Source organism: Phocoena sinus, chromosome 17 (assembly GCF_008692025.1).
Source record: "Phocoena sinus isolate mPhoSin1 chromosome 17, mPhoSin1.pri, whole genome shotgun sequence".
Lineage (NCBI taxonomy): Eukaryota > Metazoa > Chordata > Mammalia > Artiodactyla > Phocoenidae > Phocoena > Phocoena sinus.
Genome location: NC_045779.1, coordinates 41,940,663 through 41,963,768, shown reverse-complemented (window position 1 = coordinate 41,963,768; position 23,106 = coordinate 41,940,663). Strand labels below are relative to the sequence as shown.

Below are 23,106 nucleotides of genomic sequence, written 5' to 3'. Positions count from 1 at the left end.
GTAACGTATACTAATATATGATAAACCACCTCAGGTTTCAGTCTAATTTCATCTTTTCCTTGTATTTTTGTTTTTAGTGTGCGCAGAAGAGCATGTCCTAGGATTCATTAACTTACTGACCTCACTGGGCAGGATGTGGGTCTCACGTTACCCTCGTGTTGTTGTTCGGGGGCGTGTCTCATGCTTCTGTTGCATGTTTTGTTGCTAAGCAAGCCTGCTTTCTGGAGTGATCATTCATTTACAGGGGACTCCCATACTTTTTTTGTCTACTCGCAATCCCCCAGTGGGATTAATTATTTAATCACCTACTTTGGCCCTTTTCTCTGTCCCTATCAATATTACCGAGGAAACGGACACAGTGAGCTGCAGGCATGGGGGAGGCTGAGAGAGGAATCCCTGAGTTCGGAGGAAAACAATGAGGTGGGTGGGAACGAGCCAAAGGGAGCCGGAAGCTAGTTGGGCAAAAATGACGGGAGAGTCAGCCCTAGAGCCAGCAGGACATCTCCACTGGGGGATTTCCTTACCAGACAGGAGTCCTGGGACTTGTTTCCTAACGATGGCTGCAGGCGTACCATGGGGAATATTCAGAACCATGCCAGGAGGGGCTCACCGAAGGAGAAAGGCTGTCCACAGAGACACCCCACCCCCGGAAGGACAGGTGGCAGCGGCTGGATCATAGCTGTCCCCACTTTGGCAAGATCAGCTTCAGAGTCTACACGCCAACTGCTGGAACTTATTCCAGAAAACTCATCAAGCACCTCCCCATACTAGCGTGCACATGCGTGCGCACACACACACACACACACACACACACACACACACACACACCCCTTGGCTTCTCAAAAGTGGCACCATGAGAGAGTCACCTATTCCGAGGGCTCTACCCCCGGGGCACAGCTTTTGTTCAGTGCTTGCCGCAGCCTTGCCTTAGCTGCACCTCTTCTGCCTCGGGGCTTTGCACAGGCCTCCCTGGGATGCCCACGAGCAGATTCTGCCCTTCTAGCCCCTGTGCAAACCTGGAGGTGCAAGGAAATGAAGACTCCCTGGGGTAGCCCTTGCCCAGGAGGAATGAGAGCTGATACAGAGATTCCCCTCTCCTGGGCCTCACGTGGACAGTGCGGGGTGCCCTTAACTGTCCAGCCGTAAGGGCATGTCTCCACGGGTGACCAGCTGAATAATGCACGCTTCATTGGCTCTCACTCCTTCTCCAGTTCCCTTTGCCCCGGCTCTGCATTCCCCTTCCCTTAGGTCACTTTCTAAAACAAACTACCTGCCTGTAAGCCATCCAGGCTCTGCTTTTGAGGAAAACCACGCTCACACACGCCTCAAGCAGTAGCGGCTAAATCCTGCAGGGCAAGGGAGGAGAAGGCTGGAGACTTCAGAGAGGACCCACAGTGAGCCAGAATGTTCGAGGTGCTCCCTAAAGCCAGCAGCCCCTGCCCGAGGCTCGTGCAGCAGTGCAGGGGTGTTCTGAGAACAAATTATGTCTTGTCCAAAAAATAATTTAAGGTCCTCTGTGAGATGCTGGAAACAAGAGAAGGGAAGCTAAAAGAAATGAGGCTTGTTTAGACTGGAGAAGAGAAAGCAAAAAGGTTAATAACTGACTTCCTAAAAGTAAACTGCTTGTTCTCAATGTTAGCCCACGGAAGCAGGGAGGAAGGGAGACAGGCTGAAGCTGGGGCTAAAGGGCTAGGTCGCCCATCAGCATGCTGCCAAGGGGGAGATGGCATCTTCAGGTGAAGTAATGAGCTCCCCGTCATGGGAGGCATCCAGCAAACTTATTGGGGATAATGTGTATGGGATTTATTTTTTAGATGAGAGCTTTTCAAGTTGTTTCTTCTCTAGGCCCCTCTTTAAAAATCACGGAGCCTTTTCAAAGTAGGATCTTGGGAGTAGGGGTCTGCCCCAGAAGAGAGAACATTGCTTGATCTGTAACCTCATAAACTCCCCCAGTCCAACACACACACACACACGCACACGCACACACACACACACACACACACACACACACGACTGAATTGTATTCCACTTCCGATGTTATTCCACAGCAGGTGGTTTTCTCATGAGGTCTTGGCACCACCTAGTGGCTCCTTAGTCCATTACAACATATACTGGGGATAGATGGTATTGTAGTTTGAACACAAACACCCTCTTTGATTAAAACATTGATTCAACAAAAATACATTAAATACAAGATATGGGTGAGGAATTCCCTGATGACGAAGTGGTTAAGAATCCGCCTGCCAATGCAGGGGACACAGGTTCGATCCCTGGTCCGGGAAGATCCCACGTGCCGTGGAGCAACTAAGCCCATGCGCCACAACTACTGAGCCTGCGCTCTAGAGCCCGCGAGCCACAACTACTGAGCCCGCGTGCTGAAGCCCACACACCTACAGCCCGTGCTCCACAACAAGAGAAGCCACAGCGCACCGCAACAATGACCCAACGCAGCCAAAAATAAATGAATGAATGAATTTTAAAAAAAAGATATGGGTGAGGGACTCTGCTAGAATCTGAGGTGCAAAGGTAACCAAAAAGACATGGTGTCCCCTTCATGAAGCTCACGGCCTAATGGAAAGACAACAAACAAGTAAACAACAAAATAATCATTACACATCGTGCTGTCATCAGGAAAGAAATCCATTGTGTGAAAGAAAATAACGTAGGCAGGAGCGGGTCTCCTTGAGAAACATTAGGCCAAGCTCAGCAGGATGGGATGAGAGGGACAGGGGTGCAGAAAGCATGGGGGAGGGGTGACAACATTCCATGAAGGCAAAGCACAGCACATGTCTGGTGGCATCAAGAGCCTGGCTGGTCAAGGAGCCTAAAGATCAGTGTGTTCAGTGCAAAGTGAAGAGGACGAAGCGGGGTGCAATGAGGCTGGGGCAAGGACCTAGGAGTGGTCCATGTTTGTAAACACTTCCTTAAGCGAAAGCACACGGGTGGTTAAGGTGGGTTCTTCCAGAACAGTACCTGGTTGAATTTTAATTTTAAAAAAAGAAGGAAAATGCCATTATGTGAACTTGGCCGTTTGCTCCAATGCAGCAGGACCCCATCCGGGGACGTCAGTGACAGCTGCACGCCCTGCTGAAGACAAGCCTACATCTATCTGCTCCTGCCCTGCATGATAAGCTGTTAAGTTTCTGTGTCCTTGGCTAATTGCATTGAACCTCATATTAAAGTCTAGACCACGGGTTCTCAATCCTGGCTGCAAGTCACCTGGAGCTCATAAGAATCCTAAAGTCAGGCCACACCCCTGACTCGTGAAGTCGGCATCCCTGGGGGTGGGCCTGAAGTAGGAGATAGGCCCCTGGACCAGACAGCTGGTGTTTGTCAAGTGGAGCAAAACTGAAGTTTTGTCCTCAGCCAGACGAGAATGACACCCGTTTCCCTTCTTTCATTGATATGGAGGGAATGAACTAGCAGTGGGGAATTTCTTGCAGCAGAAATAGAAATGAATTTTCCTTTTCCTAAGAGCAAGGGAAAAAAAGGGAACAGCGAACAGACCAGGGGAGAAACATAACCTGGCCTGAAAGAGTTAATCACTCCTAGTTTTGTTTTGTTTTGTTTTTTAATAAATTTATTTATTTGTGGCTGAGTTAGGTCTTTGTTGCTGTGCGCAGGCTTTCCCTAGTTGTGGCGAGCGGGGGCTACTCTTCGTTGCGGTGCGCGGGCTTCTCATCGCGGTGGCTTCTCTTGTTGCGGAGCACGTGCTCTAGAGCGCAGGCTCAGTAGTTGTGGTGCACAGGCTTAGTTGCTCCGCGGCATGTGGGATCTTCCCGGACCAGGGCTCGAACCTGTGTCCCCTGCATTGGCAGGCGGACTGTTACTAATCCGTCGTGTCTGTAACTAGATTTGTACTTCACAAAGCTAACATCACTCCCTGACACTATGTAAATTACACTCTGCACCTATCACCCCTAACTCTGTGTGAGTTACACCCTGTGCCTATCACTCCCTAACCTTATTACACCCTGGTGCTTACATTCCCTATGCCCCCTTCTAATAAATGACCCCCTTCTAACAAATCACCCCCTGTAGGGTCACCACTTCAGAGAAAAGGTTGCCGGCTGATAAACCAGAGACAAACGGACCCAATTACCAGAATACCAGACCCAAGTTACCGGGCTGCCTGATGCCAGCTATGACTGCTTTGAAATAATGCAAAGGAAAAAGAATACAAGACCTTCACTACTTTGATCCTTATCACATACCCCGGACTGCAAGCCCCGCGTATAAAATCTTCTCCGATTCCCCGAGGAGGGAGGCGCATTTCTTGAGGCTCTAGCCTGCTGTGTCTTCCCTTCTGCCTGGCAGAAAAATAAAGCCATCTCTCTCATCCTCCAAAACCTGTCTCCCTATTTCTGTTCGGCATCGGTGCACAGAGAAGCCGAGATTTCGGCAACATCACCTGCCACTGGCCGGGAAGAAAGAACTCACCCCGGGCAGGTGGCAGCCAAGACAGCAATGCAACATTGAGTACTAACTTCCGATAAAAGGAGAATGAACATCAGGGTCACGATAATCAAGCTCCATAAGGAACTGACAACATGCACTTAAGCGGCGCGTGTCCTGCATGGGTTTTTGATACATTATATATTGCTGATGCTATTTTCCTTAAAAGAAAACTGCCGACATACATCTCAATGCCTAGAAGGATGTGCACCAGAAAGGTAACTGTGCCTACAACCTGGATGGTGAAAATCCAGGCGACTTAAGTTTTGTGATTGTTGCTGCTTATCTGCATTTTCTAGGTTTTTATGATGAATGTGGATCATTAACATAAAAACATTACTTATGTAATATTTTTAAAAAGCAGAGCATAATCACACAGACAGAATTCTGTTTCGTGCACAGTTCAGGCGTGTAGCTGGTCTCCAGGTGCTCAGCTCACAACCTGGCTGCTCAGGACACTTCCTGACTGAATGAAGTATCTACTGCTCAGCCGGAGGGCGGGAGCCACACTGTACTTATTCGGGTGCTCGGCAGACACCTAGTAGGGTCACCATAAACACGTCATTCATTTCATTGCTATAGAGAGTAAGACCATTCCTATCAGTCTTTTTCACAACAGAAATGGACACTTTCCTGTTTATCTATTTATGCAAATTCTGTCACACTGTTTTGCAAGGTATATTTCACGAAACTAGCGTTCTTCGGACAATAGTTATGCAAAAAAAAAAAAAAGTGGTGGTCCGTGAAGGACAGATTTCCTTCCTATCGGTATTTGCAGAGCCTCAACTATACAAATATTCATTGTGGATGTGCAATAGGAGGGTACAGTATATGGCCTTCCCCAAATTTATGTAGCCATGAAACACTTTTTTCCCAGGAAACATCTCCAGGGACCAGTGCTCCCAGGAATGTATTTTCAGAAATGCTAGTCTATCCTCTTAGCACATAGTTCTTTGACCTGCCACCACAAAGCAGAGCAACTCTGCCCTGTCCCCCGTGATGAGGGCAGGGCAGCAGGGCCCACGCGGGGTGCTGTACGGAATGAGACAGTGACACAGCTCACTCAGACTTCTGTCATCAAGAGAGCTAAGCCACAGAAGTGGCTTAGAGCCTAGAAAACAAATGAGGAATAGCCCATCAAATATTAACAACCAAGCACCAGGTGACATTTTAATTTATTCTGCTTACAGAAACCAAAAAAAAATTATACTATTTTTTCAGTCTCATCTGCGTTGGACACAAATACTTTCAGAGGCAGAGTGAGAGGGAAAATGACAGACGTTTCACTGGCTACTGTAATACTGCTGTATCTCTCCCCAACCTGTCACTCCCAAAGACAGTCACTGCCAAACGCTACAGCAGAAACACAATGCATTTACGTCAACAACACCTAACTGTACATTTAAATAAAAAATTAATACTAATCCCACCTAAGCTCTGCTAGAAACGTATGGCAGAAAACGGAGTAAGAGTATGAGTGACATATATGAGTATGAGTGCACAGCCACTAAAAGCTGATGACCTAGCTTCCCTGCAAGTGAAAAAAAGCAGTGATGACGCCACTCTTCCATATGGGGCAGGAGGAGACCCCTCTTTTATACCCTGCTCAAAATGTCAGGTGGACAATGGGACTGCATGAACGTTTAAAAGCAGCTCGACATTTTAGCTGTCACCTTGCAGAGGTCATCGCTGCACTGCACGGCCGCACTTCCCAAAGTATGTCCCTAAGAACACTGGTCCTTGAAAAGAGAATTTGGGGCTCAAAAAGATTTATAAGATACTATAAAAAAAAAAGATACTATAGACTATTATCCACTTCTTGGAGAATCACAATGTACATTATCACATGGAAGGTTCTAGAAGTCCTTTAAAAAGAAGTGCTTAACTATTTATTTATTTATTTTTGGCTGCATTGTCAGCAGGGGCTACTCTTCATTGCGGTGCGCAGGCTTCTCATTACGGTGGCTTCTCTTGTTGCAGAGCACGGGCTCTAGGCACGCAGGCCTCAGCACTTGTGGCATGCGGGCTCAGTAGTTGCGGCTCGCAGGCTCTAGAGCGCAGGCTCAGTAGTTTGTGGCGCACAGACTTAGTTGTTCTGCGGCATGTGGGATCTTCCCGGACCAGGGCTCAAACCCATATGGTCCCCTGCATTGGCAGGTGGATTCTTAACCACTGTGCCACCAAGGAAGTCCCGCCTAACTGTATTTAACGCAGAATTTCCCACTCTGTCCTTGGACTCTTTTCCTTAGGTGACATACTTCATAGAACATATTTTGAGAAATGCTCCTCTATGGCTTTGAAAAATTCTTTGCAGAAACAAAGCACAGAAAAATTAAGTAACTCCTGGAATCATGCGCTGGTCAACAACACAGAGGACGAGTGGTCATAAAACCACAGACCACCACTCTAGTTCCATCTCAACACTTTTGCCATAAACTGAACCTGCCTGAAAAGAGGCAACAATACGTTTTCCATGATTTCCTTCTTTATGGTGTAAAGCGTTGGGCATGCTGATCACAGTACAGAATTTAACGTGGCCCACGGGGGCCCATACTTCATGCACAGAGACCAGATGTTTCTAGTCTTTCCCACTTCTGTAACAATCAAATCATTAAACAACCGTCGTCGCTTATCACATGACTACAAGATTTTTCAAATAGACTTGACAGCCCTTTGTTCTTGATAGGACACAAGAAAACAATAGGGCTTCTAATTATTTTCAGCAAGAATTACACAGACCAAGAAATCAAAATACAAAAGCTTTTGGCTATATATGCCAAAAAATTTTAAAGTATTACAGCAAGGACAGGGAAAGATGGAAATCAAGGACATTACTGGAATGAGGTAAACATTTCATCCATTTGCATAAATACATAATTTTTTAAATTCTCGTTTCCAAGGAATTTAACATGATATATTGAAACGGAAGACAGCAAAAACAACTCTCCAGTTGTGGGACTTGGCAAACACACTTATTATCTGTGCCAGGATGTAAACCGACCTCACACCTCAATAACGATTCTCGCAAATCGATACTGCAGAGAGGCAGGCGGCCTCAGCAACACGAGACCCCTCTCCACTCCTGGCTGGCTGGACAGCGTATCCAGCAAGCCCGTCAAACTAACAAACCCCAGGGCTTCCCCACAGCCGACAGCCATGGAAAAATCTCCCTGTGTGACAAAGCCAAGGAGAACTCTGGAGCAGTGAGAAGTCACAACCGGGAGAGGGCCTGACCACAAGCCCAGGGTCGGAGGCTGCTGTCCAGCTGCAGGGTCCCCCTCTGCCAGGCCCTCAGATGCAGCACAGCCTCGCTTCTGCCTCTTCTCTAGTTTCTTCTTCTCCTTCTGTTTCCGGATCTGGCTCTTGAATGGGTCACTATGCTTGGGCTCCTGGGGCCCACGGTACAGCCGATCCTGGCTGAGCTGGAGGAGGTCCTCCTCAGCTGGAACACAGATCATGGTGTGCGGCTCGGGGCTGCCCTTCCTGAGCAGGGACAGCCTGACCCACACCAGGGCCTTGGGGAAGCGGTCCAGGATGGACAGGCAGGCCTCTCTGCTCAATTCTTGGTGCCCTGTGCCAGGAGCTCGTGGGGCTGCCCGACTGTTCCCAGAACTGGGTCCACACCAGGCTGACAGCTGCCTCAGTAATTTTCTACTCCTGCATGAAGTGGGAGACACACGTTTTGAGGATATTTTGTTCAAGGGGAAAATATGCAGTTACAAGACTGGACATTGCTGGAGTTCATTTGATTTTTTGATACTCTATGGGGAGAAAGGATCAAAACTTCGATTTTTTAAAAATCAAAAATACACATTTGTGTAATGATACTTTTCTTTTTATGTGTCTACTACTCTGAGACTCAAGGATTAGAGGTTTCAAGTTGAAGGCAGAGAAAAATAAGACAGTGGAGTAGAATCTATGGCTATAGATTCCAGTGAGAGGATTCGAGTAAAAAGGAACTGATGTTTTGATGAAAAAAGAACCTCTAAGGGACACTTATCTGAAAAGTAAGAAGGAAGGATATGAAATTACTGTACAGAAGAATAATTATAAAGCAAAGGGGTGGCACTCTTTTAAAATCAGAGCACAGAATAAAGGGTTAATGATAAGCAGAATCGGATAGCCTGCAGCAGCACTGAGAGAAGAACACATTTTACACAGTAACCTCTGTGATATGCCAATATCACAATGAATGGGGATCTAGTCGGCCACAAATGCAGGTCATTCAAAAGCAATGGGAAGAAATCTAATTCAACGATTTAAAGAACGCTTGCGGGGGTTCTTCGTTACTTAAGATCACAATCGTGAGGGGACTGCTTTGTGAGCAAAGACTAAATAAAATAGGTCACAAACCGCCCTGGTTTAGGTCTATTGACGCGATATTTTAAATCATTTCGTCAGTTAGCATCATGCCCCAAAGCAAATGGATGTGATTTAGCCTTTTCCCTGGGCCCTCTATGATTCACTGGCTTTCCCTTCCAGAAGGTCCATAAGTTCACTTGGGCTTTGTGTAAAGGAGCAATGATAACTTTTACTTCCTGGTCAGTATCAAAAAAAACAGACAATCCAAAAACGTACCCGAAAGTCGTGCGCACTTACCTCAGAACACAGAGGAGACTGCCGGTGGCACCCTGGCCCACTACCCCCTCAGTCCCCGCCCGGGCTGGACCATCTGTGTCCATCACTCCCTTGGGCTCGCTGGAGTCATTTAGGGGTGTGCCCTCGTCATCAGACAGCTGACGAGTCCTTCCAAGCATGGGAGCACAAGGCACCACATCTCTCCTCAGGCTACTCTCCTCACCACCTGGAGACGAAGCTGCAGACGATTCGTCTTGGGCCTGGACTCTTGATTCCCAGTCTCGAGTTAACTGCTCCCAGGGACAGCAGAAAGGTGCCAGGGTGCCAAGCTTAACGTAGTTGGGCCGTTTTGCCGGAGGGCGTCTAATGGAAATCAAAGAGGAGAACCAATTTTGAACAATTTAGGATGGACAATCAAAATAACCATGGCCACCGTACTCCATCTCTATTTTAAAAACAAATGGACAGGGCTTGCCTGGTGGCGCAGTGGTTGAGAGTCCGCCTGCCGCTGCAGGGGACATGGGTTTGTGCTCTGGTCAGGGAGGATCCCGCATGCCGCGGCTGGGCCCATGAGCCATGGCCGCTGAGCCTGCGCGTCCGGAGCCTGTGCTCCGCGACGGGAGAGGCCACAGCAGTGAGAGGCCCACGTACCGCAAAAAAAAAACCAGAAAAAAACAAATGGACAATCAAAATAACCATGGCCACCGTACTCCATCTCTATTTTAAAAACAAACATACAAAAAAGTTTTCTAAGAAATACGATTTTAAAAAATAATAATAACCAACTCTAGTGGCTGAGCGTTTCTGTTTTCCTCGGTTTCTACTGTAATAGATAACGCACCCACAAAGTCACCCTACGTACATCACTCCGGGGAGTGCCACTCCTGAAGAACTGCAGGTAAAGGGTGCTCCTGGAGCTGTGCAGTGATGTCCCTGAATACTCACAGGGGTTGAAGTTCAAAACGTGCAGAAGGGGGACTTCCCTGGTGGTCCAGTGGTTAAGAATCTGCCTTCCAATGCAGGGGACGCAGGTTCGATCCCTGGTCAGGAAACTAAGATCCCACATGCCATGGAGCAACTAAGCAACTCTGAGCCCACGCACTCCGGAGCCCTCGTGCCCCAACTAGAAAGCCTACACACCGCAACTAGAGAGCCTGCATGCCACAACTACTCAGCCTGTGCACCAAAACTAGAGAGAAGCCCACGCGCTGCAACACAAGATCCCACGTGCTGCAACTAAGACCCGATGCAGCCAAAAATAAAAAAAAAATTTTTTAAAACAAGGTACAGGGCTTCCCTGGTGGCGCAGTGGTTGAGAGTTCGCCTGCCGATGCAGGGCACGCAGGTTCGTGCCCCGGTCCGGGAGGATCCCGCATGCCGCGGAGCGGCTGGGCCCGTGGGCCATGGCCGCTGGGCCTGCACGTCCGGAGCCTGTGCTCCGCAATAGGAGAGGCCGCGGCAGTGAGAGGCCCGCGTACAGCACAAAAAAAAAAAAAAAAAAAAAAAAAAAAACAAGGTACAAAAGGGGTGATGGTGAAGTTTCTCTCTCACCCTTGACCTCTAGTGACCCAGCTGTCCTCCACAGAGACAATATCATCATCTGTTTCTTATATATCCTTCTAGAGACATTTTATAAACTTACAAGCAGATATATACATATTTCTTTTTTTACCCATTTTACACAAATGGTGGCAAACCGATCCTGTACTCTTTTGCTTAACTTTATTCATTTAACAAAATATCTTGGAGGTCATTTTATATTAGCACATCAAGACATCCCTCACTCTTTAGCACAAGTCTTATCCCACTGGATGGTTTATACCTTAAGTTATTTAGACAGTCCTCTCCTCGAGGACATTTTGGTTATTTTCAAGCTTTTGCTTCTACAAACGATGCTGCCATGAATGACCTTGAACATGTTGTACAAGTACAAGTATATCCACAGGATAAAGTCCTGGGAGTGGAAGTGCTAAGGCAACGAGTATTATTAGCACTTGCAATTTTGACAGATATTTCCAAACTGCCCTTCACATGGGTGATACCAAATGACTTTTCAGCAACATGTGAGGGAGAACTTTCAAAACACCACTAACTAGTGGGAACCAGGGCCTGCTCTGGTATGTAATGACCCCAAGAGGTAAGGAGTAGCCTGGCCATGGGCGCTTCCGGGCTGGGGTACTCTGTGGGAGTCCCAGCCTGCACCCTCAGGCTGATGGTCTCCTCGGGGACAGGCCCAGACATTCCTTCCCCCCTCTGTTTCTTACTGTGTGCTATGCCCTAGGACCTCAAATGGAAATGAACCTGTACGCTTAATCAGAGGTTCAGTTTGAGCCTATATTCTGGAGACTGAACCAAATGTGTTCTGGCCTCCTGAGAGGGGCAGCCGGTGAAAAACCCTCTCAGGGTACTTGCCTCACCCAGAAACTTTTAAAAAGAGAGACGGGCAATTTATAAAAAGAGAGACAAAAAATGGTGAAAACACTTAAGAGTACCCAACCTCACTTGTAAGCAAACAAACAAAAAATGAGAACGGTAAGATGCCATTTTTTCATCTATGTTTTGTCAGTATTAAGATTGGTAAGGACTTCCCCGGTGGCGCAGTGGTTAAGAATCCGCCTGCCAATGCAGGGGCCACGGGTTTGAGCCCTGGTCCGGGAAGATCCCACATGCTGCGGAGCAACAGAGCCCATGTGTCACAACTACTGAGACTGCACTCTAGAGCCCACGAGCCACAACTACTGAGCCCACGAGCCATAGCTACTGAAGCCCGTGTGCCTAGAGCCTGTGCTCCACACAACAAAGAGAAGCCATCACAACTAGAGAAAGCCCGCATGCAGCAACAAAGACCCATCGCAGCCAAAAATAAATAAATAATTTTTTTAAATTAATTAAAAAAATAAAATAAAAGATTGGTAATAGCCCATGTTATCGAGACGTGAGGGAAAACAGGCACCCTCAGAACTAGAGGTAAAATTCTACACTAATACAAATAGCAATTTGCCAATGGTACGTCAAATCCTCAAAGCATGCAGCTTTTTTTTCTTTTTAACCAGAAATCTTATTTATGAGATTGAGCCTAAGGTCCTTCTTTGCCTTCTTTCCGCTACAGCTCCTCTCAAGTGATAGCTCTTTCTTTTTCACACCCCACAGGCCTAGGGGTAGCCACATTCCTCCTGATGCCCCCAGACCTCTTTTCTTCTCCTTCCCGCTCTCCTGAAGCACAAGCCATCAGATAAACCACTGGCTCTCCCTGCTCAGTCAGGGCCTCGGTCAACTCCCCAGGCACCCCATTCCCCGCCACTCTGCCTTCCCCTCCATCCCGACCCATTCTCAATGGCTTCAGCAGCTACATATATCATCCTTCTAGTACCCTGGCCCACCAGAAACTTCTCACACCTTTTACTTCCCCCCATCTCAACCACCCACTCTCCTGGTCACATCTTACCTTTTGGTCACTGCCAACACTTGCTCCACCTTAAAATCTCAATTTCAAGTATCCTTCACTCAGAATGACGCCTCCTATTTTGCCTGCCCATTTACCTCTCCACGGCAACAATTCCTCAACCACTGGAACTTACTACTGTAAGTCCCCTACGTACGAATGAGTACGAATTCCAAGAGCGAATTCATAAGTCCAATTTGTTCGTAAGTCCAACAAAGTTAGCCTAGGTACCCAACTAACACAATCGGCTATATAGTGCTATAATAGGTTTATAATATCAATACTTTTCACACAAATAATATATAGAAAACAAACACAAAAAATAAAGAGAACATTTTTAATCTTATAGTACGGTACCTTAAAAAGTCCAGTACAACAGCTGGCCTACGGGGCTGGCATCGAGTGAACAGGCAAGAAGAGTTACTGACTGGAGGAGGGAGAGGAGGTGGGAGATGGTAGAGCTGAAGGATCCTCAGCAATAGGACTCACGCCTGACGCTGATGGGACGCACGTTCACATCGTTGAAAGTTCGCAACTTGAAGGTTCGTATGTAGGAGACTTACTGTATTTGTTTACCACTTCATCACTGCTCACTACCGTCCTCACATCTCTCTCCTTGGAAGCCTAGATGCCACAGTTCCTAAGAGAGTCACTCCCTTTACACATACCCCCAAGTCCCTCCTCCGGCAAAGCCCCTGCTGGTTACGTTCAACCCTCCACTACCCCACGCCAGCACCTGATTGGCAGAACATGGCTGGGGAAGAACATGCAGTAGTCCCAAAGGGTCTCATTATCAACACAACTTAAGTGGACTCCTACATTTCTTACAAATCTGATACGTTTCTCCAGTCGATTCTATCTTCCACTCTCCCAGAACACTGTTTCTATCAATTCCTCTCTCCTCAAATCTCCAACAGCCTCTCTCCCCCTTATTCCTAGATGATAACCTTGCCTATTTTTCAGAGAAGACGGTCACAGACTACTACTACCCAACCTCTGCGCAGAGTCTAGCCTACCTAAATCTGTATTCACATTTTCAGAGTCAGCCTTCCAGCCTACTAAAAATAAGACAGCTAAGCCTGATCCTAAGGAATGCCACTCCTCCCCTTATGCCCTGGATGCTACCCCGTCTTCCTCACTCAAGGGCTTTGCTCTGGTCATTTTAGCCTCCCTCCCCTTGCCTGGATCCCTCCCACTAGTGTAGAAACACGTACTTCCATCAAGAATAAGCTCCACAAGGGCAGAGCAGACTTTGCCCGTCCTGTCCCCTGCTGCAGCCTCAGTGCCTAGAAAGGTTTTTGACACATGGCAAGTTCTAAGTAAACATGTGCTAAATGAATAGATCAGATACGTAGAGATACAAATGGAAAGCTGTTCACAGAAGCACTGAGCAAAAATTCAGACAGAACCTAAAGGGCCACTGATAAATCACAGAACAGCCATACTGCATTGGCAAACTACAACTCACTGGGCAAACCTGGCCCACTGCCTGTTTTTGTAGGACCCGCGAGCTAAGAATGGTTTTTACATTTTTCAATGGTTGAAAAAAACACAAGAGGGAATTCCCTGAAGGTCCAGTGGTTAGGACTCCGCGCTTCCACTGCAGGGGGCCCGGGTTTCATTCCTGGTTGGGGAACTAAGATCCCACAAGCCGCACGGTGCAGCCAAAAAAAAGAAAAAAGGAAAGAAAAAAACACAAGAGAATGATATCGTGTGGCACATGAAAACGCTATGAAATTCAAATAGGATTGTCCATAGCGTGAGCCTGGAACACAGCCGTGCTCACTCATTTATGCATCCTCTGAGGCTGCTTTCGTGCCACATGGCAGAGTTGAGCAGCTGCCATGGAGACCAAAGGGCCCACAAAGCCAGAAATAGTTATCATCTGGCCCTTGACAGAAAAAGTTTGCCAACTCTTGGTTTAGAGTCATATTTATTGATATGGGAAAACTTTCCATAATACACAGCTAAATGAAAAAAGCAGGTTTCAAAATAGTATATGGAATACAATGCCTTAAAAAAAATTTGTGTCTATGAAAAATTTACATACATAAAAAAATCGAAAGGGTGAGAAATAAGTATTACTGTCAATTATTATTTAACAAGCATGGAGAAGCCCCTGCACACTATGGGAGGCGTAGGATGTACAACACACAATGGCTGCCCTCAAAGGGCTTGTAAACCAGCAATCCAGGAACGTATCCCCGTTCACTCACTCACTCATTCATCCATCATTCAAACAATAGCTGGAAAGCCAAGCCAACTGTGGCCAAGCCTGTCTCTAGAGTTGCAGCAGTGCACAGGAGAGCACAACTGCGGAGCTCACAGTCAAGGAAATACAACATTCAATTAGTCACCCATTCATCAGTCAATAAAGAAACAGGTATTAAGGCCCACTGTGCACTAGGCACTGGCTAGATACTGCAGATGCCACAACAAACAAGAGAGTTTTTGTGCTTCCCGAAGTCTACAGTTCAGTAGGAAATACAGGTGCCCTATGTTTCCTTTCTAGAGTATAAAGGAAATAAAGCCCCTCACTGGCCACTCCTCCAATGGAAAAGAAAAAAGTCTAGATGGATAGATACCAAAATGTCAAAACAGTGCTATCTCTCTGGATAAAAGGAATACACCAGTTTATAAAGTATTTTTGTATGTTTCCATACTTTCATTAAAATTCATAAGTATGTACTCCATCTATAACCATTACGAAAGACACAATTTCCATTTTGAGGAGGCAGGGCTCAGTAGCGGGAATCAATTAACAAGCGCCCGGAACTCAGGTCCACAGCTTAGGTGTACACTATCATCAGTGAAGCAAATAACCAAGAGAAAGGTTTGTAACCTGCATGGGCTATAAAATCTAGATATAGGGCAATCTCCTGACCTAAGCAGCATCTTCTGAATTATGTCTTGGGAATGTTGACAAGTCTAAGAACTCCACATTATATAGTAAGAGTCCCTGAAGCCAGGACAAACATGATTGTTCAATGTGTCTTCCCCTTAAGACATCAAACTAGGGACTTCCCTGGTGATGCAGTGGTTAAGAACCCGCCTGCCGGGCTTCCCTGGTGGCACAGTGGTTAAGAATCTGCCTGCTAATGCAGGGGACACGGGTTCGAGCCGTGGTCCAGGAAGATCCCACATGCTGCGGAGCAACTAAGCCCGTGCGCCACAACTACTGAGCCTGCTCTCTAGAGCCCGTGAGCCACAACTACTGAAGCCTGCGTGCCTAGAGCCCACGCTCTGCAACAAGAGAAGCCACCACGATAAGAAGACCGCACACCTCAACGAAGAGTAGCCCCCGCTCGCCGCAACTAGACAAAGCCCACACTCAGCAATGAAGACCCTATGCGGCAAAAAATAAATAAATTTATTAAAAAAAAAAAAAGACATCAAACTAGAGAATCCAGCTTCTTACCTTTTGTACTTTTCAAGAAGATTCTTAGCTTGCTCTTCAGCAAAGAGAATCCCAGCAGGGCAGTCTGGGAAATCACCTGGGACATTAGGTGACCTTTTATACTGAGAATGCACTACAGTCTCTTTTAATCCTCCAACTCTTGCACCTCGATAGATCTAAAAGAAATGCCAGAAAGATCCTGTCACTATATACCAACTTAAAGTGAAACTGCTAAATTCTTTGTATGGAGAAAAATGGGAAACCTAAATACCCATCAAAAATAGAATGGATAAATACACTGGGGAACTACCCCATGATGGGTTACCATACAATAGTAAAAATGAATGAAATAAAGCTTCACCAATCAACATGGAAAAATCTCAATGTTGAGTGAATATTGCAAGTTGCAAAAGCATTTATACAAGGAATAAAGTTTAAAAACATGTCAAATAGAGCTATTTTATTTTAGGATATACACACACACTTAATAAAGCTATAAAAACATGCATGATAGTGACAAACACCAAAAATAGGACTAGTGATTCCTTTAGAAGGAGAGAGGGAAATGGGATTGGAGAGGGATACACAGAGCGCTTCCAATGAACCTATAATGTCTTATTTCTTAAGCTGGATGGCGGGTGAAAGGTACACAGGTATACCTTCTGTATGCTTAAAACAGTTCATAATTTTAAAGTTAGATTTAAAAATATTCCCACTCCTAAATGATTAACTGAATGTCCTTTGCACTATGCATATTCACTAAAATTAATTATCTGCCTGAATCTAACTTTATGCTTTCTAGCTCAAAGTAATTATTTAACCAGGAAAAAAAAACACACACATTAGATTTTTAATAAAATTTTTAGCTGCAGTTAATAAAAGAGGAATAAATGGAACAGCACGTAAAAAAAAAAAACTGTATTCTATACATCTATAAAAACGAAGTCTTTTGGCTTTTAAACTGTAACAAATTTCAAGTAAAGAAACCTCAACATTTTGTTGCCACTATTATTCAAAAATCAGGCCACTTTTAAAACCTCAAAAATTCAAAAAATGTCAGCACAACTCTTAGTAATGAAAACCGGGCTCCAGGGACTCTATGAAGTATCTTATATCCAGGATTATAGCTCAAAGGGCAGAAAACTAGCACTCAATTTCTAGGTCGTGTGTAAAGTCAGGAACATTTTCAGTGCTTGGCATTCACTAGGAATGTATTTTAAATGTTGTAACTGTTGGTCAGAATCGAAGAGTAACTTACAAATGGAATCCAGAAAGCCATGCCCCAGCCCTTTGGAAGGAGGACATCCCAGCCACTTCCCCAGCCTCGCTGGTCATCACCAGTCACTTTTCCTGGCTGTTGAATCAAAAGTATAGGAACCTTGGATTCATGGGGACCTAAAAAAAGCTGTGACCCGGGCACCAGCAATTCACTCCTCTTCCGGTTTAAATCCTGAAGTGGAAGAAAATAATTCAAGACAAACAACCCTAGTCTTCCGGGAGATCCTACTGGGTCTCCCTATAAGCAGCTTTAGAAAGTTCAATGCTCTTTTAAAAAGCAAGAAAAAGGTGTTCTCAATAAATAAATGTGAGCCATTTTAAGTACAAGGTATTTCTCCCAGGATGATTTTCCTCTATACAAGTGCTTTGGTAGAAAATGCCAAATTGTCTTAAATTAGAATATACTAAGTGATTCAAAGTAATAAAATAATATACATTCATTCTGCTAATTCCTTATCTATCAGGATTAATCTTACATTGTGATACTCTGTCCCTACATTTATTTTGGTTAAGATTGGTGGTCATGAAGTAAAAGGGCTATAAACAAGAACTTCTCAAGGAGGGGCACGTGGGAAAATACTCCAGCTTTTAAGAAAATTTCTCAGCAGGTCTTAAAAGAGAAGATGCTATAAATGATCTATTAAGTGGACTGCAGGGAGTGGATAACATCCTTGCAGTCTTGCCAGGTGGAGACAGGCCTGACGCTCAATTGAGAAGACTACACAGGAGACTACCTCCATGCTACAAAGTCTAACTCATGAATGCCCTTCATGCATGACCAAGTCCCGAGTCTCCTTTTTTTACCTTTGGTCAAGTTTCCACTACCTTCTACATATTGGTAATTCCAAAATATCTATCTCTTTAGTCCCAACTTTTCCTCCTAGGATAGAAACCTGTCTCCTGGACATCTGCTCCTGGGACGTCCTGAGGCCCCTCAGTTTATCTGAGACTAAACTCATCTTCCCCGCTGCGTCACTCTCTTCCTGTGTGCCCCGGCTGGCTGGATGACATACAATTCTCACAGTTCATTAGCTCATTCATACATCCTTTCAAATGTTTAGTCTTCATTCATTTACTTGTTCATTCAAATATTTCCTAAGCACCTGTTATATGCCAGGTACTTAGCTAGAACTTGGGAAGACAGCAGTGACAAGTCAGACCTGGCTCTGCCTCTCTTTTAGCTGAGCTCCTAAAACCAAGCTAGACCATTAGGACCTAAACCACAGGCCTCCTCCTTTCTCACTTCCCATCTTCCAATCAACCACTGAGTCTAGGCAGTTTTACCTTCCAGGTATATGTATTAAACCCTAGCCCCTCCACTCCAGCCATACTGCCACACTTCAGGCCCCCATCATGCCATCTGGACTACTTCAAGGGTCTCTTCTAAGCCATCCAACCACAAGCCCTCTCTCCAGCTCTTCCGCCCCCTTATCCCCGTCCCTAGTCTCCATAGCACTGCCAGACTGAAATCTGATCATGTCACGGCCCAACTTAAAATCTTCAATGGCCCCTGCATCTTCAGTCCAAATCCAAAAATGCCTCAAGGTCTTTTATGCTATAGCCCCTTTTTATCTCCTCAGTTCCATCTCCTACCCTACCCTTAACTCCAAGATACTGATCTGCTTGGAGATTCCTGAACATGCCATCCTGTTTTTGGCCTGGGCCCTTGCCCTCGTTCTCAACTCCAACAATCCTTTCTCCACTGTAGCCTTGGCTCCTGGCCCCTGGCCGCCAAGAAGCCTGGTTAATTCTCACCACACACCTAAGAGTTAGCTCAAATACCAGCTCCTCCACCCAGGAAGCTTTCCCCAGTTTCCCTAGTCCGGGCTCAGTACCCCTTCTTCGGGCTTCCTTTGTACTCTGTACTTCTTCAACCTAATCCTAGTCATCTACCCCATTATCTAATACAATACCTGGTGTTGACAGGAGCTCAATCATTGTGAAATTAATGACAGAGAACATTTAAGGGGAAAAATAATAAAAGAAAAAAAATTAAACCATAAGATTATCATTTCAAGAAAAAGTCTTTGTATTAACCTTTTCTAGAGATTATTCTTCTCTAAGAATGGAAAATAGCATTGTATATATCATAAGGGATCCAAAAACTGAAAATAAAAGGAAGTCTATGGGATTCTATAAAATATGAAATAACGTTCATGGTCTCTAGAGTGATGTATTTCAGCCTGTTTTCACAACTTTACCATTAGTTACCTGATCCGAGATTTTATTCTCTGTGACACTCTTACAGATATCTTGGTTCCAAAGAAAGCTATGCGAACACTCCACAGGCACACCCTCCAGAAGCAGCTGTCTAACTTTCTCATTATCTAAGAGGGAAAAGAAATAGCCTTAAACCACATTCCTTAGATCAGTGAGGTCAAATTCTAAACAAAGCCAGGTGACCTTTTCTTACAAGAAACTATCCTATAGGCTCCTCTAGCAGCCTAACTTCTCTAGAGGAATTTATTTACTTGAGTAGAAACTGTTATTCTTACAGTTGGTTTCATAATCTGTGAAACAGCAAAGGCTCCTAAATTTATTTCTTTGACATTTATTTTTAGTCTGTAAGATGCAAACATTACATTAAATTGCCTCTAAATATCTGCCTGATTCCACATTTAAGATAATCACGTTTAGGCATCACTGCAGAGGCGAACCATTTCTTGCTCTTGACGGCACAAATCATGTTTTAACTATTGGCTTCAGGGCTCTTTATGTCATCCCTGACCCAATGGTCTTGAGCCAACAGATACCATCCTTTTCTTCTGTCCTATTACTTCAAGTCTCTGATAACCCTTTTTTATTGAATTGAATGTATTCCTTTCTGTAAAACGTATTTTTCTCAGTCCTTTAAAACGAATATATTTGTTGTGAAATATGTTGTTTCATCCCTTTAAACGAGCTACACCATGCCAAAAAGTACTCTAGTGGGAAAGGAGGAGGAATTTTTTCAGTTATAAACATATATATTGATAGAAGAGACTTCCTACATGCAATTTACTTAAACACTAGGGGAAAAAAAATCTTTCAAATCTTACTTTGTTGGACTGAAGAATTAAAAGTAAAAAGTCACACAATTCATGAGTTTCGGCTAAGGTCCTAAAATGCCAACATAGAAAGGTCACTCAACCTGCATGGGTCTGATGGCTGAAAAAAGTAAGCTGGAAGTGACTTGGCCATAATGTGACAGATATCAGGGATAAACAAGTTAGAAAAAACTAAACTGGTGAAAAGATCTGAGATGAAAGCAGCAACTGCTTCTAGTGCAGCTGGAGAGAATAACCAGCAGCATCTCAAGGGACAAGGCGTGTGCTGTAAAAATTCACACGGCCTGTCTAGGAGCAAAAAAGCCCCATCAAACAGCTGTCTGCCGAGAAGGCTTTCCTGTGGAGTGCTGCCATAGATCTGAGTGACAGAGCTGGGATTTTATTCAGATTTGGCTGCAGACAAAAGAGATGGCTAATACTTAGGGTGTAAAGGCATAGGAAAGCACAATTTCATCTTCAAATATTCTAAAAAATAATAAGTAAAAAGATGAAACAAAGTAGATGGTACATCCAGACAATGGAATATTATTCAGCACTAAAAAGAAATGAGCTATCAAACAACCTAATCCAAAAATGGGCAGAAGACCTAAACAGACATTTCTCCAAAGAAGATATACAGATTGCCAACAAACACATGAAAGAATGCTCAACATCATTAATCATTAGAGAAATACAAGTCAAAACTACAATGAGATATCATCTCACACCAGTCAGAATGGCCATCATCAAAAAATCGAGAAACAATAAATGCTGGAGAGGGTGTGGAGAAAACAGAACCTTCTTGCACTGTTGGTGGGAATGTGAATTGGTACAGCCACTATGGAGAACAGTATGGAGGTTCCTTAAAAAACTACAAATAGAACTAACATATGACCCAGCAATCCCACTACTGGGCATATACCCTGAGAAAACCATAATTCAAAAAGGGTCATGTACCAAAATGTTCATTGCAGCTCTATTTACAATAGCCAGGACATGGAATCAACCTAAGTGTCCATCATCGGATGAATGGATAAAGAAGATGTGACACATATATACAATGGAATATTACTCAGCCATAAAAAGAAACGAAATTGAGTTATTTGTAGTGAGGTGGATGGACCTAGAGTCTGTCATACAGAGTGAAGTAAGTCAGAAAGAGAAAGACAAATACCGTATACTAACACATATATAAGGAATCTAAGAAAAAAAAAAGTGTCATGAAGAACCTAGGGGTAAGACGGGAATAAAGACACAGACCTACTAGAGAATGGACTTGAGGATATGGGGAGGGGGAAGGGTAAGCTGGGACAAAGTGATAGAGTGGCATGGACATATATACACTACCAAACACAAAATAGATAGCTAGTGGGAAGCAGCCGCATAGCACAGGAAGATCAGCTCGGTGCTTTGTGACCACCTAGAGGGGTGGGATAGGGAGGGTGGGAGGGAGGGAGACGCAAGAGGGAAGAGATATGGGAACATATGTATATGTATAACTGAGTCACTGTTATAAAGCAGAAACTAACACACCATTGTAAAGCAATTATACTCCAATAAAGATGTAAAAAAATAAATAAATAAAATGAGCTATCAAGCCATGAAAAGACAAGAAAGAACCTTAAAAGCATATTACTATGTGAAAGAAACCAATCTGAAAAGGCTACATACTGTATGATTCCAACTATGTGACATTCTGGAAAAGGCAAAACCAGAGAGACTGTTGAAGGATCAGGGGTTGGAAGCAATGAGAAAGGGATGAAAAGAGAGAGCACAGCTGACTTAGGATAGTGAAACTATTATGTGTGATACTATAATGACAAAGCAGAGTATGTCTGAAGGCAAAGGAGGCCTTTTAAGTCAACAGTCTTCACTACTGAGAAAAAAATATTATCAGCTGAGTCAGCACGCCCCTCAGTGTGCCCAGAATGACTGTCAATTCCGTGCGTAATTCTAAGTCCTTTCCCCAAGACTCACATAAAGCACATTCTCTTTCATCTCAGACCAAAGCTAATTGACTATATAACTCCAGAATTGTGACTTAAAGGTTGAATAGCTTATCTTCTCCTTTCTTAAATGTATTTGAAGATTACCAGATTTTAAAATTTTCTTAAGTGTTTCTTAGAGAAGCAAGGGAAATGAATAAAAGGTTTAATCATTTGGGATTCAAATGAACCAAAGTTACAGCATTCAAATTCACTCTATTTTAAATTAAATTTGCAGAACAGTTAAAAAGGCCCAGCTTAAGCTATCAGATATTTTTTCTCCCAAGAGCAGAAACTGAGAAGTCATGGCAATAATGACCAATAACTGGGAACTTGAGAAAGTCAACTGTTTGGGGTACACGGTAATAGAGAGGGTATAAAGAGAAAGACTAAAAGGAGCCTATGAGCACAATGTAAGGTCAGTATTTTCTAAAGCAAATTCATCTCTGGAAGACAAAGACTAGTTAAAATAATCTAACAAAGCAAACCAGATGTTAAGGAGAGCAAATACTAAAAGTACAGATAGTAGAACAGAACTTGTATTTTTAAATTTCACCCAGAAAGCCAGTTCTTTACACAGTGAAATGCTGTGTTAATGAAGTTGAAAAGATTCACAAAAACATATTGTTAATATTTATCAAACTCAAGAAATGAATGATAGGACTTCCCTGGTGGCGCAGTGGTTAAGAATCCACTTGCCAATGCAGGGGCCACGGGTTTGATACCTGGTCCGGAAGATCCCACATGCCGCGGAGCAACTAAGCCTGTGCGCCACAACTACAGAGCCTGTGCTCTAGAGCCCACGAGCCACAACTACTGAGCCCACATGCCACAACTACTGAAGCCCAGGCGCCTAGCCCGTACTCGAGAAGCCACTGCAATGAGAAGCCCGTACACCGCAACAAAGAGTAGCCCCCCGCTCGCCACAACTAGAGAAAGCCCGCG

At 44.5% G+C, this 23,106-nt stretch overlaps 1 protein-coding gene across 3 annotated transcripts in view; it reads right to left on the bottom strand.

Moving 5' to 3' along the window:
• Positions 1-7,201: 7,201 nt before the first annotated feature.
• The window catches only part of POP1 (POP1 homolog, ribonuclease P/MRP subunit), a 37,632-nt gene continuing 21,727 nt past the window's right edge, over positions 7,202-23,106 (bottom strand). For 2 of the 3 annotated variants that reach the window (XM_032610346.1, XM_032610347.1), the window contains 5 exons: positions 19,362-19,477; positions 17,131-17,322; positions 15,894-16,048; positions 9,055-9,396; positions 7,202-8,112 (listed from right to left, as the gene is read on the bottom strand). In XM_032610346.1, the coding sequence (XP_032466237.1) occupies positions 7,458-8,112; positions 9,055-9,396; positions 15,894-16,048; positions 17,131-17,322; positions 19,362-19,477 (1,460 nt within the window). In that variant the 3' untranslated portion in view covers positions 7,202-7,457. The remainder of the gene's footprint in view (positions 8,113-9,054; positions 9,397-15,893; positions 16,049-17,130; positions 17,323-19,361; positions 19,478-23,106) is intronic. The other variant, XM_032610348.1, reaches the window with a different exon arrangement.